Here is a 25,880-nt window from a genome sequence, read left to right on the forward strand (position 1 = left end):
AAGGAGTTTTAATTTGAAAGTGTATGCCACCGGAAGCGTGTTCAGATCCTTCTTTTTCTTACCTTTAATCGCAGTGAGCTTGACGCCAGTGTCCAACTTGCCTTTTCCTACGGCTCCTCCGGCCTCCTCCTCCTCCTCCCTCCGCTCAACTCCCCACCTACAAGTTTGACAGCTCAGCCTTTTCACTGCACACACACACACGCACACACACACACAGCAGCAGCAGCAACAACAGACACAGACTTTTCTCCTTTTCCTCCGTCTGTTCTCATCTGTTCCTCTTGGTGTGTGTTTCTTTATTTTTTATTTTTTTATCTGTGCGTGTTTGCGTCTCCTGCTGGCTATGAGGAATTTCTTGTGTCCGTAGTTTTTTTTTTTTTTGATCACTCCGGTGTCTTTTTTTTATTTGAATTATTTGAATTATTTTTTTGTGTATCCATTTTTTGTTTTTGGTCGGGTGTCGTTAAGGATCTAAAGTGAACCATGTCGAGGAGTGCGGAGGAGGTGAACAAGCTCACTGAAATTACATACAAGGTGGGTGGGAATCCAACAGGTGCGACATCAACATAGTATTCATGTGTCCTCCTCCTCGTCCATGTGTCCTCCATTGCTCTGTACTTCAAACTCTACGTTGTCAAACACTGTGGCTGTTTGTTTCCATGCATAATGTGTTCATATTTACTGTGAACCCGTAAATAGTAAAAGAGAAGGCCTTTGTTGACAATAGTTCTAAAGTACAGGACTGGACAGATGTAACTTTCCTCAGTTGCAATGTTGCAAAGTCATCACTTTAAACTGTTTTACAGTGAACTATTTCTTTGTATTTGTTGTTTTATGGTGCCCCTTTCTTTATCATTGTACTTATCAATATCAACTGATTTGAAAGTTATGTGTGAAAACCTTATTTCTCTCATCAGATGTGACGCACTTTGTGTTTAGATTAGAGTCATTTTCATTTTCAAGGCTCTACAGACCCGGGTTATATAGACTAACCTGTTCTATATGTATCTCTGTATCAGGGTGAAGTCAGGCTAATGTCTAGTGTGGCAACTTTTTCAGCAGTTAGCCCAGAGACTCTCTGTTTGGGGAGTGACCTGAGTTTGGATTTTTAGAGAAGAGCCCCACCCTAGGAGTGCCATTTCCTCATGAAAGCCTCGTCCCGGTTGATCAGCATCCATTCAAACTCCTCTCTCTCTCTCCCTCTCTGTGTGTGTGTAATGCACACTGGCAGTAATTAACCGAAGATCAGTTTTAAAGGGAATGTAACAGATGAACTGGTGCATTTATCATGTGCACTCCACAGGTGGGACAGAGAAGGTGGGAGGCTGAAGAGAGAGAGAGAGAGAGAGAGAGAGAGAGGAAAGCTGTAGTGACGTTAATGTTGCTTCTGTGCAGCATTTATTCACCTTGTATAGTTATTATCTGCTGCTCCTCTTGGGACAGCCCCCACAGCTCCTTGGTGTGATGAAATGCAGGAAAAAGACTCTGGGTTTAATAATTTAGCTGTGTGGTAAGATTATACAGCAGGCTCCTCTGACTCGCAGCTATAATCAACAGTGGTTCGGAAAGTTCCCAGAGTGCTGTATGTTTGCATGAGTGACGCAGCAAATGAGGCCAGCGTCGCGTTGTTTTTGTTGCCCAGAGACTTGGACAATTCTTTCTAGACGCTGTTGATGTTTCAGAATACTGACAAGATACGTGGTCAGAGTGACAGTATCCTGTAGGAGTCTTTGAACGATCACCCAACCTCCGATGCAGGTTTATCGCAAATGTTTTGTTTTCAAGGCCCTTCATTCTGAACTGAAGCGAACACCTTATTCTCTCACAGTGTCGCTGTGGGCACAATATGGACAAAGAATGGCAGAATCATTTACATAATTGCAGAGATGAACGCTGAGCTAGGACATGATTATTATGGACGATCGCTCCAACTCAGTGACATGAATGAGTGGATTGATGGCGCCCACTCATTCTGGGTTTTGTCCATCAAAAAAAAACCTCCACTTGTGTCTTGGGAATATAATATTTTGTGATGTTTTTATTGTCTCCCACTCTTGCACTTATTCCCCCACCAAGGAGGGGATGTTTTAACTGTTGGTTTATAACTGAGAAGATTTCTATAGAGTATGGATGGGGTGTTGCAGGTCAGCTGACCCAACTCCATTCTCAGGTAATGAGAAACAACAGTTCATGCAACCCGGTTACTGTACACTTATAATAACAGGACGTTTAAAGTGAGCCTTGTTGGACCTTGGTAGATTCATTCCTTCTACTGAGAGCCTGGATTTGGTTCAGTTTTTCATTCTTCTGCTTCTGTGTTTTTCTGTTATATATATATAATATTACAGGACTTTCCTTTGGTGTGTGTTGACAGCCAGGTTGACCTTTAACTGCCCATGCATTTCAAACCAAACCTTAAAAAGAAAAGGTTTTTAACACGTTTGTTATTTTTTTTCCATCCACCCAGAATGTGATGGAACAGTTCAACCCGGGACTGAGGAATATGATCAATCTTGGCAAAAACTATGAGAAATCAGTGGCTGGTGAGTGTTTTTTTTACAACACCAATACAATACAAAAAACAAACGCTTATGAAAACATGTGTTTGCCCCGTTGTTAGAAACAAATACATTTCTACACAGCCTTCTACACAATCCTTATGATATAGATTTCATTTAAACTATTTTGACATACATCAATAATCAAGGTATCATTTTCCCAGCAATGAACCTGGCGGGAAGGTTGTACTTTGATGCAATGTCCAAGATTGGGGAGAATGCCGCTGTGTCTCCTGTCTCCAGAGAATTAGGTAAGTTTCCATGTTGCTCTCTTCTGCGATAGATCTGCTTTTCTGGAAACAGTTGTTTGTCTCACTTGGGTCTCAGGGGACAGGAGTGTATTATTTTCAAATGACCAGTATGAGCTGACACATGTAGTGTACATTAGTGTAACCCCTTATGTGACTGAGGTTCTAAGTCTACGGCTTTAATAGTCCAGTCCCATAAGACAAAATGAGTCTCTCTCCTAGAGCAAAGGGCAGACTTTGTGATTGATTTACTAACATAGGAAACAATTTAACACCTTAAACAAGAAAAACACCGTCTAATCGTCTCCTTTTCATTCAGATACACATGAAGAGCACTGAGCAAAGCAGCAGTAATACTTTGTTGTAACGCCACCGTGGAACTTTTGCCGGATGCATGATGAGCTTAAAAATACACCAAGCCAAAGTTTTTTCTTTTCTTTTTTTTGTGCGGCCTCTTGTTTGTTTCTAGCCAACTCCCCGAAGCTCATTTGCAGCCCAAAGAGGTCTGGCATCCTAACCCCACGGTCACCAGAGGCACACTTTGATTTAACCACTGTATGTCTCTCAACTCCCCTGCTGATCGGGAGCAAAACTGCTAATTAAATTCGCCAGCACAGTGGGAACAGGCACCACCTGGTGCCATATGGGACTCAGTTTCCTGGCACACTTGATAGTAATTCTCCACCACAAGGAAAAGGAAAAAAAAAACATGAAGCCACCCCCTATTGTGTATACATGAAAGGGAACTGTAAAGGTGTGTAATTTGCCCCATAAAGAAGACCTGTGCGTACATTGTTGTACAGGTGGTGGCTTATTGATGGTTTTAAGAGTAAAACCTCACATGGAATAGTCGCTATTGTCTGGCAGGGATGGGTTAAAGAACTATGTTGAGTGAGCAGGTGACACTTGATGTGCAGGCTCTGAAAATAATACTTATGTGACACAGAACTGTCAAAAGCCAGACTTTAAAAATACCTGAAATTGTGTTAAGTGTAGAATAAGGGAAAGGGATTAAGGCAGTTTACAGTTAATGACGTCCTGTTGTGGTAAGCTCAGCTTGAAATGTGCTTCCTGTAATAGGAAGTGAAAAGGAAACGAGGGGAGTGGTGATTCTTATCAGCGTTCCTTATAAGCAATAAAAAAAAAAGACCCAAAATGTCCAATTACCACCTGTTTGAATGATGAAGTCAGGATGTCACACTCACCGCTGTCCTGCAGATACACCCGAGCACCCACTAATCCCTGTTGAGAAAGACAGGGTGGGACAGAGAGAGGGAGAGCTAGGGAGGTTTAGTCACTCTTGTCTCATGACGGATCAGTTTAGTCTGAGTCATTATGGTGGATTATGTGAAGCAGGGGGTGATTAAATACACATTTGATGCAACCAGGCCTGGAAACCTAAATGCGCTGTAAATGTTTGTAAAAACTCACGTCCCCATGTCCAGTCTCAACGGTCTGACAGTAGATGTCAGCATTTCAAGTGTGTGCCCTTTGCTCCTGAGGTTGCTCATAGATCTGACCCATCAGAAACCGGAGCTTCAGCGATGCGTAGCCGACCAGAAACCAGATACTCTTGAGAGGCAGCGGAGGAGTGGTGCACCTTATCCCACCAACTTCTTCCTCTTCTTCCTTTAATTCCTTTAGTCTTCTTCCTCCTCCTCCTCCTCCTGTGCCACAGTTCTCAGATGTCTGACTTGTTCCTTGTTTCATTCTTTGGAACAAGGAAGACGTAGATGTGAAGGACCAGGATGTAAAGATGGAAGCTTTGTTTGTTTGTGCGCCTTTTCTTTAACGTTTAGGTTTAACTGTGCCTCGTCGGTGACCAAAAACTGAAGAGTATTCAAAAGCCCATGAGCAGGGATTTTAATCTCTTCCCGTTTTAATTTTGTGCTTTTATGGGGCTTTACGGAGGCTCAACACACACACACACACACACACACACACACAAGGACACACGGGTCCTTGAAATGCCTTTTGGCCCATTTTTACATAATCCAGGCAGGTTTGCATGGCGGCTGTCACCAATGCCAAAATGATTTTGTCCACAGTCAAAAACAGAGGAAGAACTGTGGAACTTAGCCCCTTCCTTTCTGTTTTTGCATACAGCCATGGCGGATCATGTCACTCTCTATTTCAGATATAGTTTGTACTTAATTGTTGCTCACATGAAAACCACAGAGTCAACTGAGCTTCAAGACACTTAATCATGTAGTTATTGTCTGTCATTTAGTGATCATTGTTTGCCAAATGCACTCACATATAATAACAAGTCTATTAATCTGCCCTCATGGATTGTCTTGTCTTCCGTCTGCTGTTGTTACTCATAATAACTGAAATCATGACTTTCTGCTCTGCTTTTGACATATTTAACAGGGGTATTGGCACTGTCTTGAGTCCACTGTAGGCTTTATTGTTTTGTCTAGTGTGTTCTAGAGCTGAAACGATGAATCGATGAATCGATTATTAATCGGTTACTAAAGTAATCTACAGGTTTGAAGCTTTTTTCATGATTAAAACAAGATTTTCTATTGCTTATATGTGAGTATTTTCTTCATTTCTTTGCTCTGGATAACAAAGAAATCATAAAAACTTCATCATTTTGGTTTATGGACAAAACAAGACATTTGAGAACAGCATCAGTTCCACGTCAACTCAAAGATAAAAAATATAAAGTCTCTGTTTACATTTGCACGCGGCGTGTCTGGCTGAACTAACTGTAACTGTTCAAACGTGTCCACTGAGCTCACCATAAGCAGCAGATGAGACCATTGTGCAGGGGACACACAGCTTATACAGCAGCAGCCTGTCTTCCTTGTGTCAGATTACCTCGGTTGTGTCTTGTTAGCCTGTGGTGTTGCGTTGCTGCCTCTGGTTTTGTATCACATCATGGCATTTATTTTCTTTTTGCCCTCATACCTTGCCCGATTGTGCACACCGGTTGCCTGGCAACGCTTTGTGTGCAGATTGCATCAACAACAAACAAAAGGAGTGTGACATGCCCGAAAAGGACTGTTGATTTCTGTGACGCTGTTCTGAGTCGTGTGCGTCCAACGATTACGTGACACATTTGCATCGATGTGATAAAGATATTATGAGGCGTCGATGACTCAAGGCGTTTTACAAATTATCCTGTCCGTCAGGTATTTGGGGTACCACGCCTGCTAATGTTAATAGGATAGGATAAATGGACTTTAGATAAATTAAATAGTGCCTGGTTTACTTTTTACCCAGTGTCCTTTGGGAGAATTTGGTGGACATATGTCGCAAGAAGGCCTTTTTTGCCCCATTATCTGTCTAAGTATATCCTTTTTCTCCAGTGAAAGGGCAGATTTACCGAGCTTTTATCTCTTGGGCTGTTTGAACTGTGCTGAGTGAAAGAGCTACTGTGCCATAGGGCAAGGTGGAGCACAGCAGGGATGGGCTGTGTTTACATACAGATGAATGTACATGTCATAGTGATGCATCACACATTTCTACACGGAGACAATGGGGAAAAACACTGGATTGTTTTTTTCCATTGTCTTCTATTTTTTCTTTTCACATGCTGTCGGTTCATGTGTTGCCACGTTGATTGTTAAACTGAAAGGGGATGTACAGAATGTACAATATGTTAAAGAGCATTTACCACCTTTAGCATTTAAAGTGGCCACTGCAATCCCAAGTAAAAACACTGCAGGGGCGTGGTGGCCAGGTTTTCAGAAAGAATGATGCTCAGAGTTACATACATTCATGTAACTTTACCACTGTGTGTGTTTAGTCTTTATAAACACTGCGGACCATTAGCCAGCATTGTTGCCTCACAGGATGAAGGTCTGACATGGTTTGCATGTTCTTCCGGTGTGTGCATGGATTTTCTGCAGGTACTCTGGTTTCCTCCTGCAGTCCAAAAACAGAGGTTAAATGGACTTGGGCTTTTTTGACTCGGGCTTTTTTTGAATAGCTACAGGTTGCTGTGTTTAGTTAACACTGCTGCAATCTTTCCTTTTCTCTCTGCCGACATATCATGGTCCTTTTATGACTTAATATAATAGAGTTCTTACATAAAGCCCCTTTACCGAACACAGAAATATTACGGTTACATCAGCCCAGTACAGTATAGCTGCTCTTATTGGATAATAAAGGATGCTTTTCACTGTACATGAAAAATACATTTCTACGGTAAAACTGTGTTGTGGGAAAAGGTGTTTTTATATTTTAGATGTTACATGAGTCCGTGGTAGATAGAGCAGTGTATACAAAGGAAAATCCCCGACATATTTTAGTTCATTTGTGTTGCTTTCTATGAGTCAAAGTAGAATGGTCCTTTTTTTTTTTAACAACTGGAGTCAGAGCCACAGAGCAGCAGCTGTTGTTTTGCTGAGTCTCCATCACTGTTTCTCTGCTGCTTCCAGCAATAAAGTGAATCCCCATCTGCACCAAGACATGTAATCAGATTCACTGGCCCAGCCCACACTGTTTTCTTTTTTGCAAACACACACAAGTTGTTCCTCTTTGGCCAACAGTACTAGAGTACTTGTCAAAAATGACAAAAACTGTGCGTACACTGACTTCAATAGCGGTGCTACTGTTGTCACTGTTGTCCTGTTCCTGGTCAATTGTCCTTAGCTTCAATCTACGTTCAGACACAAATAACTGTGTTATCGTTCTGGCGGTTTTACATCGCAGGAGACAACACCTTTTGATATTCATACTGTTGTAAATTAGTATCTTATCTGACATAACAAATGACAAATGTTTTCATAGCAAGCGTCGTGCTTACCGATACTGAGATCAGTCCCATACAGTTGTTCTTGTGCTGATGCGTTTACTTCTTAGACATAACCAGCCTTTTCAAAAACACAATGCTCCAACTGTGGTAACACATGCTGTACTCCTATAATTATCATGAACAACATTACACTCAGCTGTTTCGCTTTAAGTACTGTGAGAGTTGCTGACACAGCAGTAATCGCAAGTTTACTGAAGCATTTACATAATGTTTCAGGTTTATAGATCATATTAGATTGATTGCTTTTTCCTTTTTCCGATGTCCGGCCCAGGGATTTTGACCAGTATCAGTACCAAATTGTATTCTGTGTGACGCTAGTTTCTCAATTTTAATTTTTATTTCTTCCTCGCATAGAAACATCTGTACCGCACCTCAAGTACTGTGAATTCCACGTCTTATAGACTTTTAATCACCATTTTCCATTGAATGATTGCACCTGCTGCTTTGACGAACGAAAGGTATAAGTTTTGGCTGCGTTCCATCAAAGCTCTTTTTTTAATTAGCTGAGCACTAGGTGGTCCAGTTTTTCAAGTCCAGGCAAACGTAATGGTTTTTTTTTGTTTTTTTTTTTATTTTAAATGTATTTTTCATCTTGGTGAGGAAGGAAATCCTTTGTAGTATCATCTGCAGATGATTTCTCAACAGTACATTTCAAATACAGTGCTTATATTATAGTGTGTACAGTTTGTGCCTTGTGCTTATCATCAGACACCATTATCTTTTCTGTTCAGCCTGAACGAGGGAAAGGCAACAATTAGATTGCACCTGCATTTCATCAGACATCAACCTGTAAGTTGTTTTGTCTTCTTGTCTCTCTCTTTGTCTGCAGGCGTCGTGCTGATGGAAATCTCAGAAGTCCACAGGAAGGTTCATCTTGAGATGGAGGAAAATGTGAGTGCGAGTAATGCAAGCAAACTTCTGCAGGAACACAATTACTGTGTAATTGTGTGTCGCCTCACCCAGATGCACTTTGTCAGACACTCTCACTCTCAGAAACTGTTGCTCAATACGAGGTATTTACACACACACACACACACACACAGCACAGGTGAAGCTGCAGTTCACCAAGCGCCATTTAGTGGCACCGAACAGCCCACTCACTCTCCTCCTGCTACCTGCTGCTGTTGTTTCCCCCCCCCACCTACTGTACATCTGCTGCAGTCGCACAATAGACTAGTGAAACAAAGTGTTAGGAAGAGGATGGGACACGACAGGTTTGGGTTGTTGGAACACATGTTGCTTTATGTCCTTGCTGGGAACAAGGGAGGCAAGTCTCAACATGTCCTGGAAAACAATGTCTGGAGCTGTTATGTTATTAGCATGCTAATGCAACAGTAGGCCTGCATATAATTACTGTTTTTATTCACGTAATGAAAATAATAAGAATTACAGAGCATGTGGATTGATTTATTTGACCTTTTGATGACAATTTATTTCTAATGGTGTTGCAGGCCGAGCCCTTTTGAAACCCTGATATAGAACATTAGAATGTGTCACAATTAACCACGCCTTTAACCAAAAGCTCGAATTTGCAAGGCATTTGTTGATAGCATCATCAGTGGGTGGTTTGCTTGGTTAATGGCCTGCATTCGGTGTGAGTCAGAGTATTTATTCAGGTGACTGGGGTCTTAGTGTTCATTGATCTGCCACCATGTGTGCACTAACGCCGCATCACAGCGAGGCTGTGGTGAAGGAGCGCTCTGACACCACGCAACAGCAACAAAAAAAAAAAGAAAGAGAGGAATTCAGAGAAGTCTGTGGGCATTCCCACGCTTAGGGTCTGACTCATTGATAAATGCAACCTTGGACATGGTTCTCACCCCCGCACACACTCACTGATACACTCTATACGATCAGTCTTCAGTTGTCTTGATGAAACTTTGCTGACCAACTGTAGCACTTCATCCACCCATCAACTTTCTAATCAGTGTGTCCTCTCCTCTCCTCTCCTCTCTCTCCCTCACAAGTTTAAAAGGTTCCACAGGGAGATAATATCCGAGCTGGAGAGAAAGACCGACATGGATGTCAAATACATGACAGTGAGTTCTCGCTCTGTGTGTGTGTGTGTGTGTGTGTAGATGAGCCTCTAAGCCAAATGTCTTTGATTATACATTGTGACCATAAACAGGGCGAGGGTGGCTGGGATGTGATCACTCCTGTGGTCATGTAGGTTTAATTGACATGATCAGACTTGAGTTATAATCTAATCCTGTGCAGTAATTCAGTGCTGCAGTCAAGGCAATTAGTTTCTCCCAGTGGGAGCTACAGTATGTGCTGCAAAACAGCACAACAGGAAAACAAGGGAAGGTTTCCTGCTGCAGCAAAGCCAGTCACATAGTATTGATCACTGAAGAAACCATGAGGAAAAGGAATGAAAAACAACCTCTTGACGGTCCATCACAGGGCCAACATACAGAGACACTTACACCAGCGGTCAATTCAAAGTGACCAATTCACCTGATGAAGCAGCTGCTGCACAGCCGCAGATAATACGGATACAATATTTATCCCTTTCATTCATTCACTCATTCATTTGTCAGCTTGTTTGGCCTTGCATTTAAAAAACAACAACAAAAAAACTGTAGTAACTGTAGTTACTGAATGGCAGGTGGAATTAATTGAATACAAGTTTAATTATCATGAGCTTGTAAAAGACTATTTTTTATTATGTTAAGGCAGTGGTGTCAAACTTGCGGCCCGCGGGCCTGCAAGCATTTTGGAATTAGTGTGTTTTTTTTTTTTTAAGCAATAGATTAATGGTGCATTATTACATTACATTACATGTCATTTAGCAGACGCTTTTATCCAAAGCGACTTACAATGGAATTGATTACAGTCAGCGAGGGGTGGAATCGAACTTGCGACCATTGTGACCATGATGTTTTTCGCACATAGGGTACCGGTCTTAACCACTGAGCCACTCCAAATACATGAACTTTATATCGTTGCATATCAGCACAGGCACTTTTATTTTGAAATGATGTGAAATAGGCAGCGATTTCTGCGACCTGACGTGATTCTCTTTCCTCTGCTTCTTCAGGCCACGTTCAAGAGATATCAGATGGAGAACAAGATGAAGCAGGACTCTCTGGAGAAGTCCCAGTCCGACCTGAAGAAGCTGAGACGGAAGAGCCAAGGCAAGAACGCCAACAAGTACGAGAGCAGGGAGAGCGAGGTGAGACGGACGAAAGACACGTCGACATGCATGCAGTACACTGTGTACACACACACAAACACACACACACACTCACAGGCTCGTTCCTATGTGTGTATAGACATAATTATACTCAATCATTCACAAACGTTGACACCTGAGACGCGTCACGTCAAAGACCGGTGTAACAGTAGTTGGGAGTCAGTGTGTGAAGTGTGTGGCGTGTGCAGTCATGCGGGCGGAAGATCTGTTGGATGTTTGTTGCCCTTTGAGTGCACCCGCACGCAATCCCTCCCTGTGCTACCTGACTCCGCCCACATGAACACACAGACACGCATGTGCACAGGAGAGCAAACACCCAAGGGGGGGTGTGTTTGAATTAGACCAGATTTACGTTCCGCACAAGAAATCTTTTAAGTAAACACTTCAATTTCGTGTTAGCTCAGGGGAGGAAGTATTAATCCATTTGGACTTCTGAAACGTGCTCACTTAAATAATCCTCTCTAGTTGTGTATGCAAGCATGGTTAGCCGTGTGTGTGTGTGTGTGTGTGTGTGTGTGTGTGTCAGGTCCCGTAGCTGTACTTCAGCGTAATGTGCTTTCAAACTAATGTTTGTTTTTGTTATTTGACTATAGTGCATTCACATTTACACGCCCCTGATGCAATAAATAATCCCGCCTCTGTCCCTGAGTGTGTGTTTCCATTGATTTTATCGCACACAGTGTCGTCTAATTGCATGCAATTAGATTAATTCCTGTGGAACGCGATGTCATTACAGTCAGTTTGAGTCGCTGTTATTATCTGGTGACACCACACCCTAACAGTGACAGTGACTGAAAACTGGCCCGGGTTCAACGCTGCGACCCTGAGATTTTACACAACCTGCCAAACAGCGATCCGGTCGGGTAACCTGTTCACGTGGGTGTGTGTGTGTGTGTGCGTGCGTGCGTGTGAGTGAGTGGTCAAGGGTTTGTGTATCCTGTCAATAAGGTCACTCCTACCCTACCTTTGCTGAGGGAAATGCTTTTTTTCAATAAATATGGACACTGTCTTTATTTTCTAAAGGTTATTGCCACTACCATCCTAATCCTAATAATCCCAATCCTAATAATTATAATTACAACACACAAAATACTCGGTGGTGGCTGCACTATTATTACATTGATATACATAAATAAATCGAGAATTATGAAACTATTATACTATTATACACCACCTTCATCTTCCTCTTCAGACTCTCTTTGTACTCTCTCTTACTCCGCCCTTTTTTTGCCATTTCTCTTGACCGTTTGCTTCCCATCGAACCATAAGTCTAAGAGTATTTGCCCATCGCTGTGCTCGCTCATCTGATGTAAGGCCACGTATTAGGATTGAGACGCCCGGAGCAGACACAGAGACGGACGGCCAGCAAACAGACGGGCAGGGTGTCATCAGGGGCTTAAGGGCAGGAGCTCACAGCAGCTATGGATTCACCGCACAACAAAGAGACGTCAAAGCCGGGGAACGATCTGTCAGAAAGTTAAGACAAGATTATATAAAAAAAGAAAGAAGGAAAGAAAGTGAGAGAGCTGCCACAGCTGTCAGACTAGTCTAAAAAGGAAGCCCAAGTTTCTCTGCCTGTTAGCAGGATTAGTAAATACTGAGCTACAGATTATGTATTATGTGGCAAAGAAGATCCTTTGATTTCTCACATTATCCATAGCAACTGACCTGCTCCAGTGATTGAGACAGTGTGTGTGTGTGTGTTTCAATTATTTCAAACTAAAGTCTGCTTTAATTGCAATGGTTGTGATTTTTTTCCCCCCATTTTTTTGGCCCCAAACGTGACCCGCGCGTGTGTGTGTGTGTGTGTGTGTGGAAATAGCATTTCACACTCTCTCCTTTTTAGTTTGTAGAAATGAAGCTGCCCACCATTTCCGTATTTATTTATTTATTTTCTCATTCTTCTCTCCTTTCATTCCGAATATCTTTACTGGCATGGAATGCACCAGCGGTATTTCCCTGTGCCAAAACAAAACACAACAGTAGGAAAGCAAGCACTGAAGGAGATTAAATAAAGTGCATGTATTTGGTTAATCATTTCAGGGCTAGTAATGACATTATATTCACTCCTGGGAGCCTCTCAGTTAGTTTAATGAATGCAAATGATGCAATCTGACTGCTTCCACAGCATTTATAGTCATCATAGGTGGTTGCATATTCAGCAACTGGTGCAGCACACTCCATCTTTCTTCTTTTAGAAATAAGAGGGGGGGTAATAGCTGGCATTTTGTTTTGGATTTACTGTAAATATGTAATGTAGTGGGACACTTTAACACGTATGTAACTTTTATTTATTTTATTTTATGCAGCATTACTTCTATGTTGTTCTCTTAAAGTTATTTATGGCTTTGCAGGAAGATATTCTTAAACATCCTGTGTGAGTGTGCACACTTTATAAGAGCAGGAACAAGGGAAATGAAGGGAATTAGACTGCTGGTGTTATTTGTGTAGGTGGGTTTTTTATTTTACTTTTTGAATAATTTGCATCTGCTTATTTGTTTTTTATGTCGCCACAAATGTGAGCCTGGGGTCATTTAAGGACTCCGCGGCATTCGCCAAGTGACAACAGCTAAGCAGATGATCATCACTCTGCTTAGCTGTCGTCACTGAACACACACGCACACACACACACACACACACACACACACACACACACACACACGCACACACACACAGACACACACACACACGGTTCAAAAATTGAATTTAGCCCGTACCGGATTTAACATAGACTGGAATAGTTGCATAAAGAGATGATGGTGGTGGATGATGGAATATTTCTGTGTAAAACATTCAAACACCACAGATTCCTGTTGGGGTTTTTTTTACACCCACAGCCATTTAGGGATTTATCAGATGAGATAGGTTTTAAAGGCTGAATAGAGAAGAGGGCGTGTGTGTGTGTGTGTGTGTGTGTGTGTGACTGAACGATCAGCCGTTAACAGGTGTGCCCATTCCTGCCAGACAACATGGATCTCACATCTGTAGTTACTGGTTTTGCTTCCTAAACTGTCTTCATATGAAAAAAAAACCAAAAAACAATTCATGCATCTACAAAATCAAGCAAATATGAGCCAGATATGAGCCAGGATGCAAATTCCCACTCCTTAGAGTCAGGTAATAATCTTGCATTTGAACAACAACATTCAAACAATACAATATAATCACTCAACGATACTATCCGTCAACAAAATAAAAAAAAAACATTCTATTCTTCCCATGTGGCATAATCCATTTTCTACAATAGACAAAACAAAAATAAAGCTCAGATAAAATAAAAAAATGTAATTTTCAAAGAAGATCAAAGCTGAAGATGAATATGTGAATTCAGACTTCAATGATGTAGATTACACACATCAGTCGAAGATCCTGTCAGGCTTTGTGTTTTTATAATCCCAGGTTGCCAGTGTAGATAAGACTGACCCGTCTTTTAACCGCTGTGTTGTTGTCCCTCTGTGTCCTAATGCTTTGTCCTTTCACCAAACACCAATGGCGGTACACTGTAGTCTAATGTGACCCGCAACTCTCTGCAACACGGAGATTAGGATGTTCAAAAAGAAACCCTGCTTTTTCATGTCACTTGTGCGCACTGGATTTGCACAGTGTGCTCATGAAGATAAGACAACTTCTATTCTTCGTGTCAAGGCCATTAATCCATCCATTGTATTTACTCAAGAAGGATTGTATTTGAGTGCTGTTGTGTGTGTGTGTGTGTGTGTGTGTGTACGTTATCAGTGTCTGGAAACACTGACGAGCCGTCAGATGGACATGCAGTTGTTCGTCGCAGATGGCTGCAAGGAGGCTCTGCTGGAGGAGAAGAGGCGCTTCTGTTTCCTGGTGGACAAACACTGTATGTTAACCTACCAGATGGCCTCCTTCCATGATAAGGTACAAGAGTTTCCTGCTCCTTTTTTAATGCTGGAACGTCCGACTCTTCAGACCCCAGAAAAAAACTTCATTTTAACAGTTTAACGCACAGAGAAAACACTGAACGGAGTTGCAACATAGCCAGAAAAATGTAGTCCAAAACCCACGATGCATCGCGTTACCATAGCGATGGAAATGTGAGCGCAGCTTCCACGGATTACTCATTTTTCTTTTAATATCTGCTCTTTTGTGCGTGTTGGACAGGCCCGAGACATACTGACGGAGAAGCTAAGCACCTGGCAGGAACAGTGCAACGACGCCACTAACATGCCTGAGAGCGTGCTGTCGATGATCGAGGGCCTGCGGACTCAAGTCACCATCACGCCTCTGCCCTCTCCGTCCCCGTCGCAGCGCAGCTTGGTATGATGGGATGGAGGAGGGCAGAGAGACGGACATGCTCTCGTTTCATAGTGCACTTTCTCTTGTTATCGTACAGTAGATTATATATATGTTGTAGAAACCTCATAATCGCTCAAGTTAATGTAAACGTTTGTGTATTTGGACATTTAGACATATGGACCTCAAATCTAACGTATCATGTTTATTTCCTCCAAACTCTTATTGTTGCATCATTATTACTAGTATTATTATTATTATTATTATTATTAGGACAATATGTAAAGTTTTACACTTTTTTGCATTATTGTTGTAATTCTATTAATCCTGATAAATTATAAACTATACATTTATTTATTAAGGCTGAAAAATTAATCACAATTACAGTATCTGGCAAGACAGAAAATGGCTCAGTTAATTTCTCCCATGTTGTTCAGCTCTATACTATAGATTTACATTTAGTGTTTGCCATGTAAGGCCTTTGATTTTGTAACAGAGACGTATTGTGTGCTGTATTTGACTGTGGAGCTGACAACATGCAAACATTCTGATTGATATTCCTGTGACAGCATATCAGCACTCCTGTGGCTCCACCTCTGAAGCCTCAGACCAGCCCTCTGGCTAACTTGTTCTCCCAAGAGAACAAGACGACTACTGTGACCACCACCAACAACAAAAGCATAGGTACTACAGTTGCATTAGAATGGCAATCTTTGTTCTTTTCCTGACGTGTGACATGGTCCACAACAACAGTATCTGCTTCACTTCTTTTTTAATTTAATTTAATTTAATTTAATTTAATTTAATTTAATTTAATTTAATTTAATTTAATTTAATTTAATTTAATTTAACATCATGGGGGACAGAAAGGACAAGAGGAGGATGAAGTAGAGACAGAAAGAGAGAGACCGGGCGCAGATACACAACATCTGTATCAAGTTACAAGTTTATACAGGACAGTTCAGTCAGTGATAACATGTTTATAGAAATACAATGTAATTTATATAAGCAGCAGCAGAGACTGTTGATAAAAATGATATTGATATCAACTTTTAATTATAGCATTATAATAATGGTGATGACATTTAATTTAATTTAATTTAATTTAATTTAATTTAATTTAATTTAATTTAATTTAATTTAATTTAATTTAATTTAATTTAATTTACACCTTTACCTTTCTCAATCCTCTGTCCCAGATCACGGCAACAGTGTGGACAGTGCCATGGCCCGGTCTGTGTCGGTGGCGACCGGCCTCAACCACATAACCACAAAGAGGCCTCGCGTGCGCACTATCTTCCCTCACACTTCGGGCAACAACAGCACACTGCTCAGCTTCGACGAGGGGGACGTCATCGTCCTTCTCATCCCCGAAGAGAGAGACGGGTGGCTGTACGGCGAAATGGAGAAGAACGGAAAGTGAGTACTGTAATTACACAAGAAAGGAAAGTGAAATACTCGTAAGAAGAGGATCACATTATTATCATGTTATTATTAGTCAAGAGTTGGACTCTAGTATCAAAACTGGCCTCATTGTTGATGCCGACCACACACACACACACACACACACACACAGTGAGTTCTCAGCTCTGTGAGTGATATCCAAACTGGAATATTCACTGATAAGGAAATCAAACTTAAGTGTGGCCCCAGGGCAGGACGTGAGATAGCAGAGTGCGCGAGAGAAGTTCAGAGAACCACCTGTTCTGTCACACAGCGTGCAGTCAGCCGATGCCTGGTCTCAGCGAGTCTCTGATGACTTTTTAAAGCAGGGACTTGATCTGAAGCCCTTGGAAGTGTGTTTTTGAATTTTAATCATTCATCAGGTTTGATCTCTGTCTCTGTCCAGGGAAATTACCTGGTGAATGTATAAAAGAGAAATGATCAAGGGGCGGAAGAAAAGAATATTTTTGGAGTTTCTTTGAAGAGTGCGGCTGCCACAGAGATCAACTTTAGCCTCGCTGCCTCGTGTCTGCAGGGCTGCGAGCGGCGCCGCCGCAAGGCTTTAAGATTGTTTATCATTATTTTTATGAGGAAAATAACATCCACAGAAAAATAAAGGCTATTTCATGTCCTGCTGGAGGTTTGGCTTCAATGCGTTTGAGTCTCTTGCTGGTTTCTCTTCCTTCGTCTTAAAGCAGCTTTGATAGGGTTTCCCGGCAACTTGCCTGGCAACAGCTCGGCTGATTCTGATACCCACACACAATATTGATGGACTGAAGGAATGGATGTCAGTAAGACAGAGCTGCATTTGAACAAATGCACCAGATTCAATAACATCTAAGTTGTGAAAAATCGAAACTGATCCCCTTCGACACGTCATAGAAGCTTTTGCTCCGAGAAGATTCACGAGGGAAAGTGAACGCCTCCTGACTACCAGTATGAGTGAGCTGTCCTTGAGCAAGCTGTCTCTTTTTTTTATTAATGTCAAGTTGCTTCAGTGGACATGTTCAGTGGCCAGCTGTTGCATCGGTGCTCGAGAACTCTTCCCTTAACAAACACAAGCTATTATAAACATGAGTGAGATTGAGGGGAGTGTGTTTTCCAGCTACTGCATCAGAAGTACAGGAAGGAAACGCCTGTTCTTCAAGCGTGTAAATGTGTAAATAGTCATATTTGTTCACAGAGACTGGCCGGCCACTGAACAATCTTGCAATCTTGCACAACAACACAATTGACGCTCTCAGCCCTCGAGCTGAGTTTGTACACCGAGATGAGCGGTGCCTCATTTTTCACATTCTCCTGTTCAAATGCCTTCGTACGTATTTCCACAGTGAAAATACCTCCTTTTTTTTTTTTTTTACTAGCTTCGTGTTCTCGCCCTGTTCATCAACTCCATAGAGGAGTCAAGTTTATTTCGGTGTGTGTTTCGTGTGGGCAGGGGCAACATGCTGCATGGTTCGTCTCAGTGAGGCCACCACAGTCCTTGTAGCTCTTTGACGTCGCACTGAGGCGTTGACTCACTCGGTCGCTGTGGGCTTCCACGCGTTCCAGATACTGTGTTGCCTTGATTTACTTCATTCAGTGCTGAGAAAAGATCGACCAGGTCCAAACCTCTTCCTATCAAAGAAAACAATCGAATCAAAACACATTTTTAAAGATGTATACAGTATATATGTCTTCTCTGTTTGCAAATCATTCGACAGGAAGTGTTTTCTATAATGATTCCTGCTTTCTGCTACCATGGTTACCATCAGCATACATTCACTTGCCATCAAAACAACCATAATTACTCTAATATCTTATTCTGGGAAAGTAGAGGCTTATCTGTCTTTGCATCTCTCGTCCCTAAAGAGGTTTTTCACATGTCTGCAGAGTTAGATCAAGAATCTACTTAATTAATAATAATGAATGAACCACTGCTTGTAATACATTTTACAGTTACTTTTCCCCCCTGTCCCTTTTTGAGGGATCCATGGGGCCACATAGGGTGTAGAAAAAAGAATACAGTTGTGCAATATATGTGCTTTATGTTTACTGAAAAACAAATCTGGTGCAAAAATCAAAAATCAAAAGAGCCGCAGATGTAACCGTCCCTAACTTGTCCTTGTCTTGCAGGAGGGGCTGGTTCCCTTCATCTTACTGCCTTGCACTCTCTGAGCCAATCATGAATAACAACAGGTAAGAAGACCCCACAGCACGGCTAACACACACACACACACACATGTTACAGCCTGCTGTATTGTCTGCAGTGTTTCCTCTAGTTACCCCTGTTGACCTTTCATATGGTCGTTTATCTTCGAGAGCCTGATCAGTTTAGTTTGTCTCTTGAGGTTTAACTAGCACAGGATTTTATTTTTTTTCTGTAGTTGCTGAGCCTCTCTTCTGACTGGCTGAATTTTATTTATTTATTTATTTATTTTTTAATTACACATTGTTCAGCCACTCACAGATAGAAATAATGATTGTTACCAGTACTGTTAATGGACACCTTTACTTATTGATGCTTTTCTTAGTACTACTATAATTTGGTGTTAACGTAGGCAGGTCCAGTGGCAACAGCAGAAACATCAGACGTGTCGTGTGACCTCACATTTATAAACTGTTTTCACATGACACACAAGAGGCCCGTGGATTTGTTAAGTTCTGCCCTGATGACGGCGGAGTATTATGATTGTCATTATTAGGGGAAGGTTTGCGAGTGTTCCCTTGTCCCCGACCTCATCGTTTAGGATTATATGGTGATAACAGGAAGTGATGAGCAAATATATTATTAACCCCCTGCGGGAGCCTGCAGGTGGTGGCGGGGCCGATTCAACAGGCAGCAACGCTCATGTTGGGCAAAGGACGCAGTGACAGCTGGGGGAGAGATGGAAAATCTTGCTGCTTGAATAAACTCCCAAACTAAGAGGCTGTTTATGGCCGAGGATCGTGAAGGAGGGCAGGCACATCGCATAATTAAAGTAGCGCTGCTTGATCCTAAGTTAATTAATGACCTCAGGTGTGACCTCGATCGTGATTGTGCCAAAATAATCACGTCTCAAAACAAGTGTCCTCCTGTGTACTGTTTATAAAATACAATGCACAACCTGCCCAACGCGTCCTATTTTGCATAATAATCATTTCAGTGTGCGTGTGTCGATTGTGAAATGAATGAGTTGTGTTACATTTGTAAAGTAATGACCACTCCAGCGCCCGGTGTGGTTTCAGAATCAGAAACAGAATAAATGCCACTTGATACATTTATTCAAGGCCTTCAAGGTTATTCTGCTTCTTTCAGTTTCCTTATGTAAAAGTGGATTTTTTTTTTTTATCACACAAGCCCAGTAAAACATCAGGAAACAGGATGTTGTGTGTTGATGAGATTTTGCGGCTGATATATATACGGAGAGAAAATCCACTCCAGGCTTTTCTTCAAAGACACTAATCCCCGCGGGTTTATTAGCTCTTAATGTGCTCCACCTCCCACAGAGAAGCTGCCAGTCACAAAAACACAAGGTTTGAACCATAAACCCACCCCTGGTGGGTTAGTCGAGTGTGGATTGTTTGTGTGTGTATAGCAGGGGAGGCTGGGGTGAGATGAGTTCATCTCGTCAAGCTACTGGTCGAGATGTAGAATTCAGTTCTGAAACTTCTTTTGTGTTTTCAGTCAGACTACAAACCTGTTTACACTGCTGTGACCTGTATCTGCTTCTGTTGTTGTTGTTGTTGTTTGTAGCTCATGTCGCCACGTGAAATTAGTCACAGAGAGAGTTAGACAATGGTTTGTTTCTAATAAAAGTTTGACTTCTTGTTTCCACGCTGTCCCTCCATCCTTCATCACATCCGCGCTGTTTGCTCTGCTTCTTCCCCGCAGCGTGTCTGTAACACCGTACCGCAGCAGAAGTGTGGTCAACCTGCACCATCAGGACACGGAGACGGACGAGGCAACCATGGTGCTCCCCGCGGCGGACTACAGTGACTCCTCGAAGCACAGCGGCGTCAAGAACAGCAGTTTATCCGCCAGCGCAGTCACCACGTATAACAACCACCAGCACTCCCCTACGCCGTCTGCCGCCTCCTCCTCCTCCTCGTCCGATCACAACACAGTGAGTTCGGACATTTGCTCTGTTTTCACGGGAAAGGTTTCAGCCTGGCACAGTTGAGAGGGATTCTTCTAAGAAATGCAATCAGGTCAGAACAAATGCCGAGTGGCAGACTGCCGGCGCAGCGAGGTCACGTCTCACCTGATACCTGCCGTAGCGCGACGACTGTACCCTCAGCTGTGCTGCTTTATCTTGCTGCTTGCTGATGACAGTATGTGCATGTGTGCATGAATGTGTGTTGGTGTCACATGAGCTTTTTATGTTTGCAATGGAAACCTGAGCTAACTCTGGCACACTCTCAGTGTCAGCCGACATTCCCGATAAAAAAAAGAAGAAATGATTTCGGCCTAGAGACAGTTAGACACTGTCGGTACATTAGCTACGACGTTGTTATCCCAGAAGAAGCATCATGTGATGCACAAGGACACGGGGAAAAGTTCTTGTTTTTGATATTTTCCTTCTTTGCTTGAGCTCATTTACTTGCAAATATTACAATCATGCTTAGGTGACTTCTGCCAAAGAAGTTTGGTGTTTTCAATGCTGTTTGTCTGAGCTCCAGCACCATTATTCGAAAAAGCTCCTGAGGCAGTGGAGCAAGAACATGTCAATGAAGCAGTGTAGGATCATGGGCATTGTTGCACTTTAAGGGAAGAACTTTGGTGTCAGCACTACACCACAACACTACAGAATATATGTCCTACCTCACTCTGACATTGCTATCGCTCAAACAGTCCGTTACTTAATATAGAAATGGATTCAATGGGTGATGAAAATGTTTTAGCTAATGTAAGTACCCTATTCAACAAAATACAGTATCACACATTAGTTTTTAGAAGTTTAAATAGAGAAATGTGACATAATTGTTGCAAGTGTTGGTGGATCGTGTGTGCTCTCAGGGCACCTTTATTTTGAAGGCAAGATGGCCTAATAATATGTGAGGCTTATTATATTTCAGAGGAACCAACCATTTCTTGAAAAGCACTTCACATATGTGCCAAAACATCCAGGATACAGTCTGTCTCTTGCTTTAGGTCCTTTCATATCTGCCGTGACCCTGAACAGGATAATCAATAAGAAACTACATGAAAAAACTGACAAACTCGCTTGTCCCAGGACTGGTCGTCACACGGTTGTAGGAGATGAAGGCTGAGTAGTACACAGCTGTAAAGAAGCTGGTCTTTGTTACAATAATCCCTGGTGTGCTGATAATGGGTCTCCTGGAGACTGTGCTGCAGTGAGACGCAGTAACACTGGGACACACATGAGGACAGAGCCAAGGTCAGGCAAGGTGACTGAAGTCACACCCAGTGCACACACCACCGCACGGTCAACTAATCTTACAATAAATAAATCTCTCTGTATCTCTGCATCACATGTTTGTTTATATATATATATATATATATATATATATATATATCCACTCAAATATATGATAACAAAACATTTTTGTGTTATTTTGAAATACATTTTTATACATACATCGTCCTTACTTTCTAAACGTCCCTCCATTTACATACCATGCAAAGTCTCAGCCAAACGTGCGGTTTTCGCCTTCCCTGAGAAAGCCTGTATAGTTCACCTGCGCTGGATGAATGTAAATGCGTGGCGGTATGTCAGAGTCAAATGGACCAGTGCAATGCACGGCATGTCATCCATGCACGCTCTCCCTGCACCCAAATAACTGCTCGCTGGATCCTTTTTGCTTCCTGTGTGTGCAAAAAAAAACCCAGAAAATCAGCAGTTTCTGAAATGGGTTTTAACGTCAACAGGTCGCCTTGACCGTGTCCTCATGTTTGAATCATGGAGTTGAACACGTGTACGTAACAAAGTGGCAATTAAGTGTATATTATTGACCACTGTGGCTATTTTTTTCACTGGTCGTGATGTTTGATCCAGGTGGAGGTCCAGTGGTTAGATGGCACAAAGAGATACTTGCAGTATTTATTATTCACCACTCATGTGGTCTGCAGCCACATGCAGATATACTGTGTGTGTGTGTGTGTGTCACATCTCTCCATCACTGGCTCAGCATTATTGTGGAATTCCTCTCTGAGTGAACCTGATACCCACGCTCCCTCCTTGTTGCTCTGGCTTGAGTCTTTCAGTTTCTCTTGACGGTGTTTGTTTATCTCCACATCTCAACACTCACCTGCCTTCTGTCTTCAACTCATGCCCTTTCTCTCCCTCTCTCTCTCTCCCTCTCGTGACTTCAAAAGTAGTTTTCCCTCCGTTTCTTACAACCTACAGAACCCCTACTTTAGTTCTATTCAGAGCACCAACACACACACATACATCCCAGAATAGACTTGTGTGTGGGAAAAAGTTCTCTACTGCTATACAGCTGGTTTATGTTCCGCTCAGGGTATGAGTGGGAGGATGAAGTTGTTGGTATGTGCATGGTTTTGTGTTTAGATAGTTACAGACTAGCTGTGACTTTGATGAACTTTAATGCCACAGTGTGTGCTCTGCGTTCGTGTGTGTGTGTGTGTGTGTGTGTGTGTGTGTGTGTGTGTGTGTGTGTGTGTGTGTTAACTCAAACATTGTGTTGTGTCAGCTCAAGCACAATGTGCTTTTGACTTGGGTGAAGATCAGATCAAGCTTTATAACAAATTAGTGCTTATGCCACATATTTTTTTTCACCCCAAAAAAGTTGGTGTTACCCAACTGTATGTAACAGCATGCTGGTCCAGAGAAGGAAAGCTGAGAGGAGGAGAGAAAGGGGGAGAGGAGACAGAAGGGCCGGGGGAGGTGGGGTTACCCTGGAATGCACTGTCACCATGAGAGAAAAATGCACCCTCACTGGTTTGGTGCATTGTGTGAAAGAAAAGATAATGACTCACGCAGGAATGAATATATTTAGCGAATGGAAGGAGAGACAGAGATCAACAGAGAAAGTTACAGGAGTGGACACACCAAGTGTTGAGTATCAGGCTAATTCCTGAGACTATGAGCTATGAGTGGTAGCATTACTAACATTACTAACAAACACATAAATCATTGCATTATTCTTGTTCATGCTCACTTGATAAAAGTGTGGGAATCCAACAAAAGCTGAGGACACTGGAGCCACTCACAAAAAAAACTCATAAACACAACAATACTGGTGTGAAACATCACATTGAGATGTTTATAAAGATGTTTTAACTCTTTGGGGGGGAGAGATAATCATCAGTCCACAGTTGGACAAACTAAATGGAAGCAGTTTATGCCGTGGCTTCTATCCCTTGAAGTGGGCGTCCAGCTAAGCTGATGCCAAAGGCACCACGCAGGAAGTGGGGACAGCGAGACAAAGACAGGAGCCCAGAGACACTGATTCACAGAACTCCGCCCTGCACAAATCACCGCGACAGGACATCACACTCGCACACTGTGAAGATTGAATTGTCTAAGAACACACAACGCCACACACTGATGTGTCCATGTGGGTAATCCAAACATCTGTACTAAAAAACAACACTACAGCTGGTGACTGGGATCATGGCAATGCTGGAGGAGAGCTGTTCAACGTCTGTCACGCTATGCACGCCTGACCTCTAGTGGAATCTGTGTGGTAGTGCATGCTGAAATGTGTGAGATTCCAGATTCCTTTATGTGTTGTGTTTGTTGTTGTTTTTGTCAGATTGTGGACAATTGTCGTTTTGAACTTTGACACTTTGAACCACAAATGAATGTGGACAGTGAATACACTACACTGCGTATGTTTACGCCCATATTTACATTTCTGCGGGGAGGTAAAGCCATATGCAGTGTGACGTGAAATATGCAGCCTGGTGTGTTGTGCTTGTTTGTGTGTCTTTGTTTGTGCAGATGCAGCTGAATGCACTTCCACGTTCCTTGTCTCTCCAGTTTTACTGACTTTCACTCTCATACTGATAGAAGACACAAACAAACGGGGGTGCAAACACCACGTCCTCTGATATGAGCCTTCCTTCTGCAAAGAGAAGCCAAAAACAAACAAAAAAACACCAATAGCATTTATGTTAAAGAGAGCTTCCCTTTGAAAATGGCAGTGTGTCTTGTGTTGTAGGGAAACGTAGTGCGTTTGATTGTGGAACAGACTTGAAAATCCAGAAGGCCCAGATTCCACACGCTGTCTTGTGATGTGGTGCAGCATGGTTTTAATCCAGCATGTCCACTTTAACCTAAAAGACTCCCGTTGTGTGATCATGCACTGTATGCTTGACATTTTAAAGGGGCTATTGTGTCATTGTTATTGACTGGGATGATCTGCGTGATAGTCTTGTGACCAGTAAGTGATACTGTATGTGTTTTCTCCACAGGCAGCGCAGCCTAACGGTGTCTCGAGACCTCCACCTGCTTTCCTCGGGTAAGTCACGGACCAGTGTTGACAACATGCTCTTCTCACACACACACACACACACACACACACACACACACAGACAAGCACTCGGGATTGATCTCTGACGCCTTTTCACAGAGGAGGGAACCCATTCGCCACAGTCAGGCTACGTCCAACCGTCACTAACGACCGCTCCGCGCCAGTCATCTGATCTGTCCACATTTCCACCACCCAGCTTTGGTTCCCTCAGCAATCTTCCAGTGTCCTCTGCCCGGGACATACAGCACTGTCCTGCCTTTACTGACCAGCAGCTGTCCCCGGTCTGAATGAGACCAGACACAAGTTAGCCAGCACTGAGAAAAAAAATGCCATTTGAATCTGGGATTCCCTTCCTGCTGCAAACTCTCATATGGAAGTATTTTTGGACTATTGTATTGACAGAGCGGATGCTTATATATTGAAATGTATGAATTGTCTATGTCCTTTTTGTGCTTCTGTGTACGGTGGCGACGTTCGAACGACCACAGTCGTACCCACACTTGAGAGCTGTAGACGAATTAAAAATAAGCGGTCAACGGAAATACTGAAAGATATTTATGCCGTTCGCGGCGAGGAAACAAACTGTTGGAAATCATTTCTGTTGCCATAGGACAGTAAATGAATGTAGACGACGTCTGTGTTTCACCCTCAGGTCCTTATGAAAAATGTTGTCAACAAGTGAAAATTGCAATCATTTAAAGAGACGCATCAGCACACAAGTGATCTTTATCCCCCCCAAATCCTTTGTATATAAATATTCCATCGATTGACGTTCCTGGGCACAGGACTCTTGCCTTAAGGACACAAACAGTACTAACTTGTGGACATGAGTTGTGGCAAAAAAAACAAAAACCCTCCTCTTTACATTTGCTTCGATTACACACAGACCAGTCTGCACGCCCACTTTGGTCTTTGACGGCCCGCATTGCTCCCTTGATAGAATGTGCTGTTGGAAAAATAAAGATTTATTTCTTCAATGTGCC

General features: G+C 42.4%; 1 protein-coding gene across 1 annotated transcript; it reads left to right on the forward strand.

Annotated features, from left to right (window-relative positions):
- The first annotated feature begins 185 nt into the window (after positions 1 to 185).
- On the forward strand, positions 186 to 25,874 carry baiap2l1b (BAR/IMD domain containing adaptor protein 2 like 1b). The gene is made up of 14 exons (XM_044050155.1): positions 186 to 534; positions 2,468 to 2,543; positions 2,723 to 2,809; positions 8,404 to 8,465; positions 9,542 to 9,613; positions 10,615 to 10,749; positions 14,506 to 14,658; positions 14,902 to 15,057; positions 15,603 to 15,717; positions 16,233 to 16,452; positions 18,592 to 18,654; positions 20,330 to 20,561; positions 24,839 to 24,885; positions 24,997 to 25,874. Exons 1-14 carry the CDS (start codon positions 484 to 486, stop codon positions 25,067 to 25,069), a joined length of 1,542 nt encoding a protein of 513 aa, XP_043906090.1. The 5' UTR covers positions 186 to 483; the 3' UTR covers positions 25,070 to 25,874.
- Positions 25,875 to 25,880: the final 6 nt, after the last annotated feature.

This window comes from Solea senegalensis, linkage group LG19 (genome assembly GCF_019176455.1).
Source record: "Solea senegalensis isolate Sse05_10M linkage group LG19, IFAPA_SoseM_1, whole genome shotgun sequence".
NCBI lineage: Eukaryota > Metazoa > Chordata > Actinopteri > Pleuronectiformes > Soleidae > Solea > Solea senegalensis.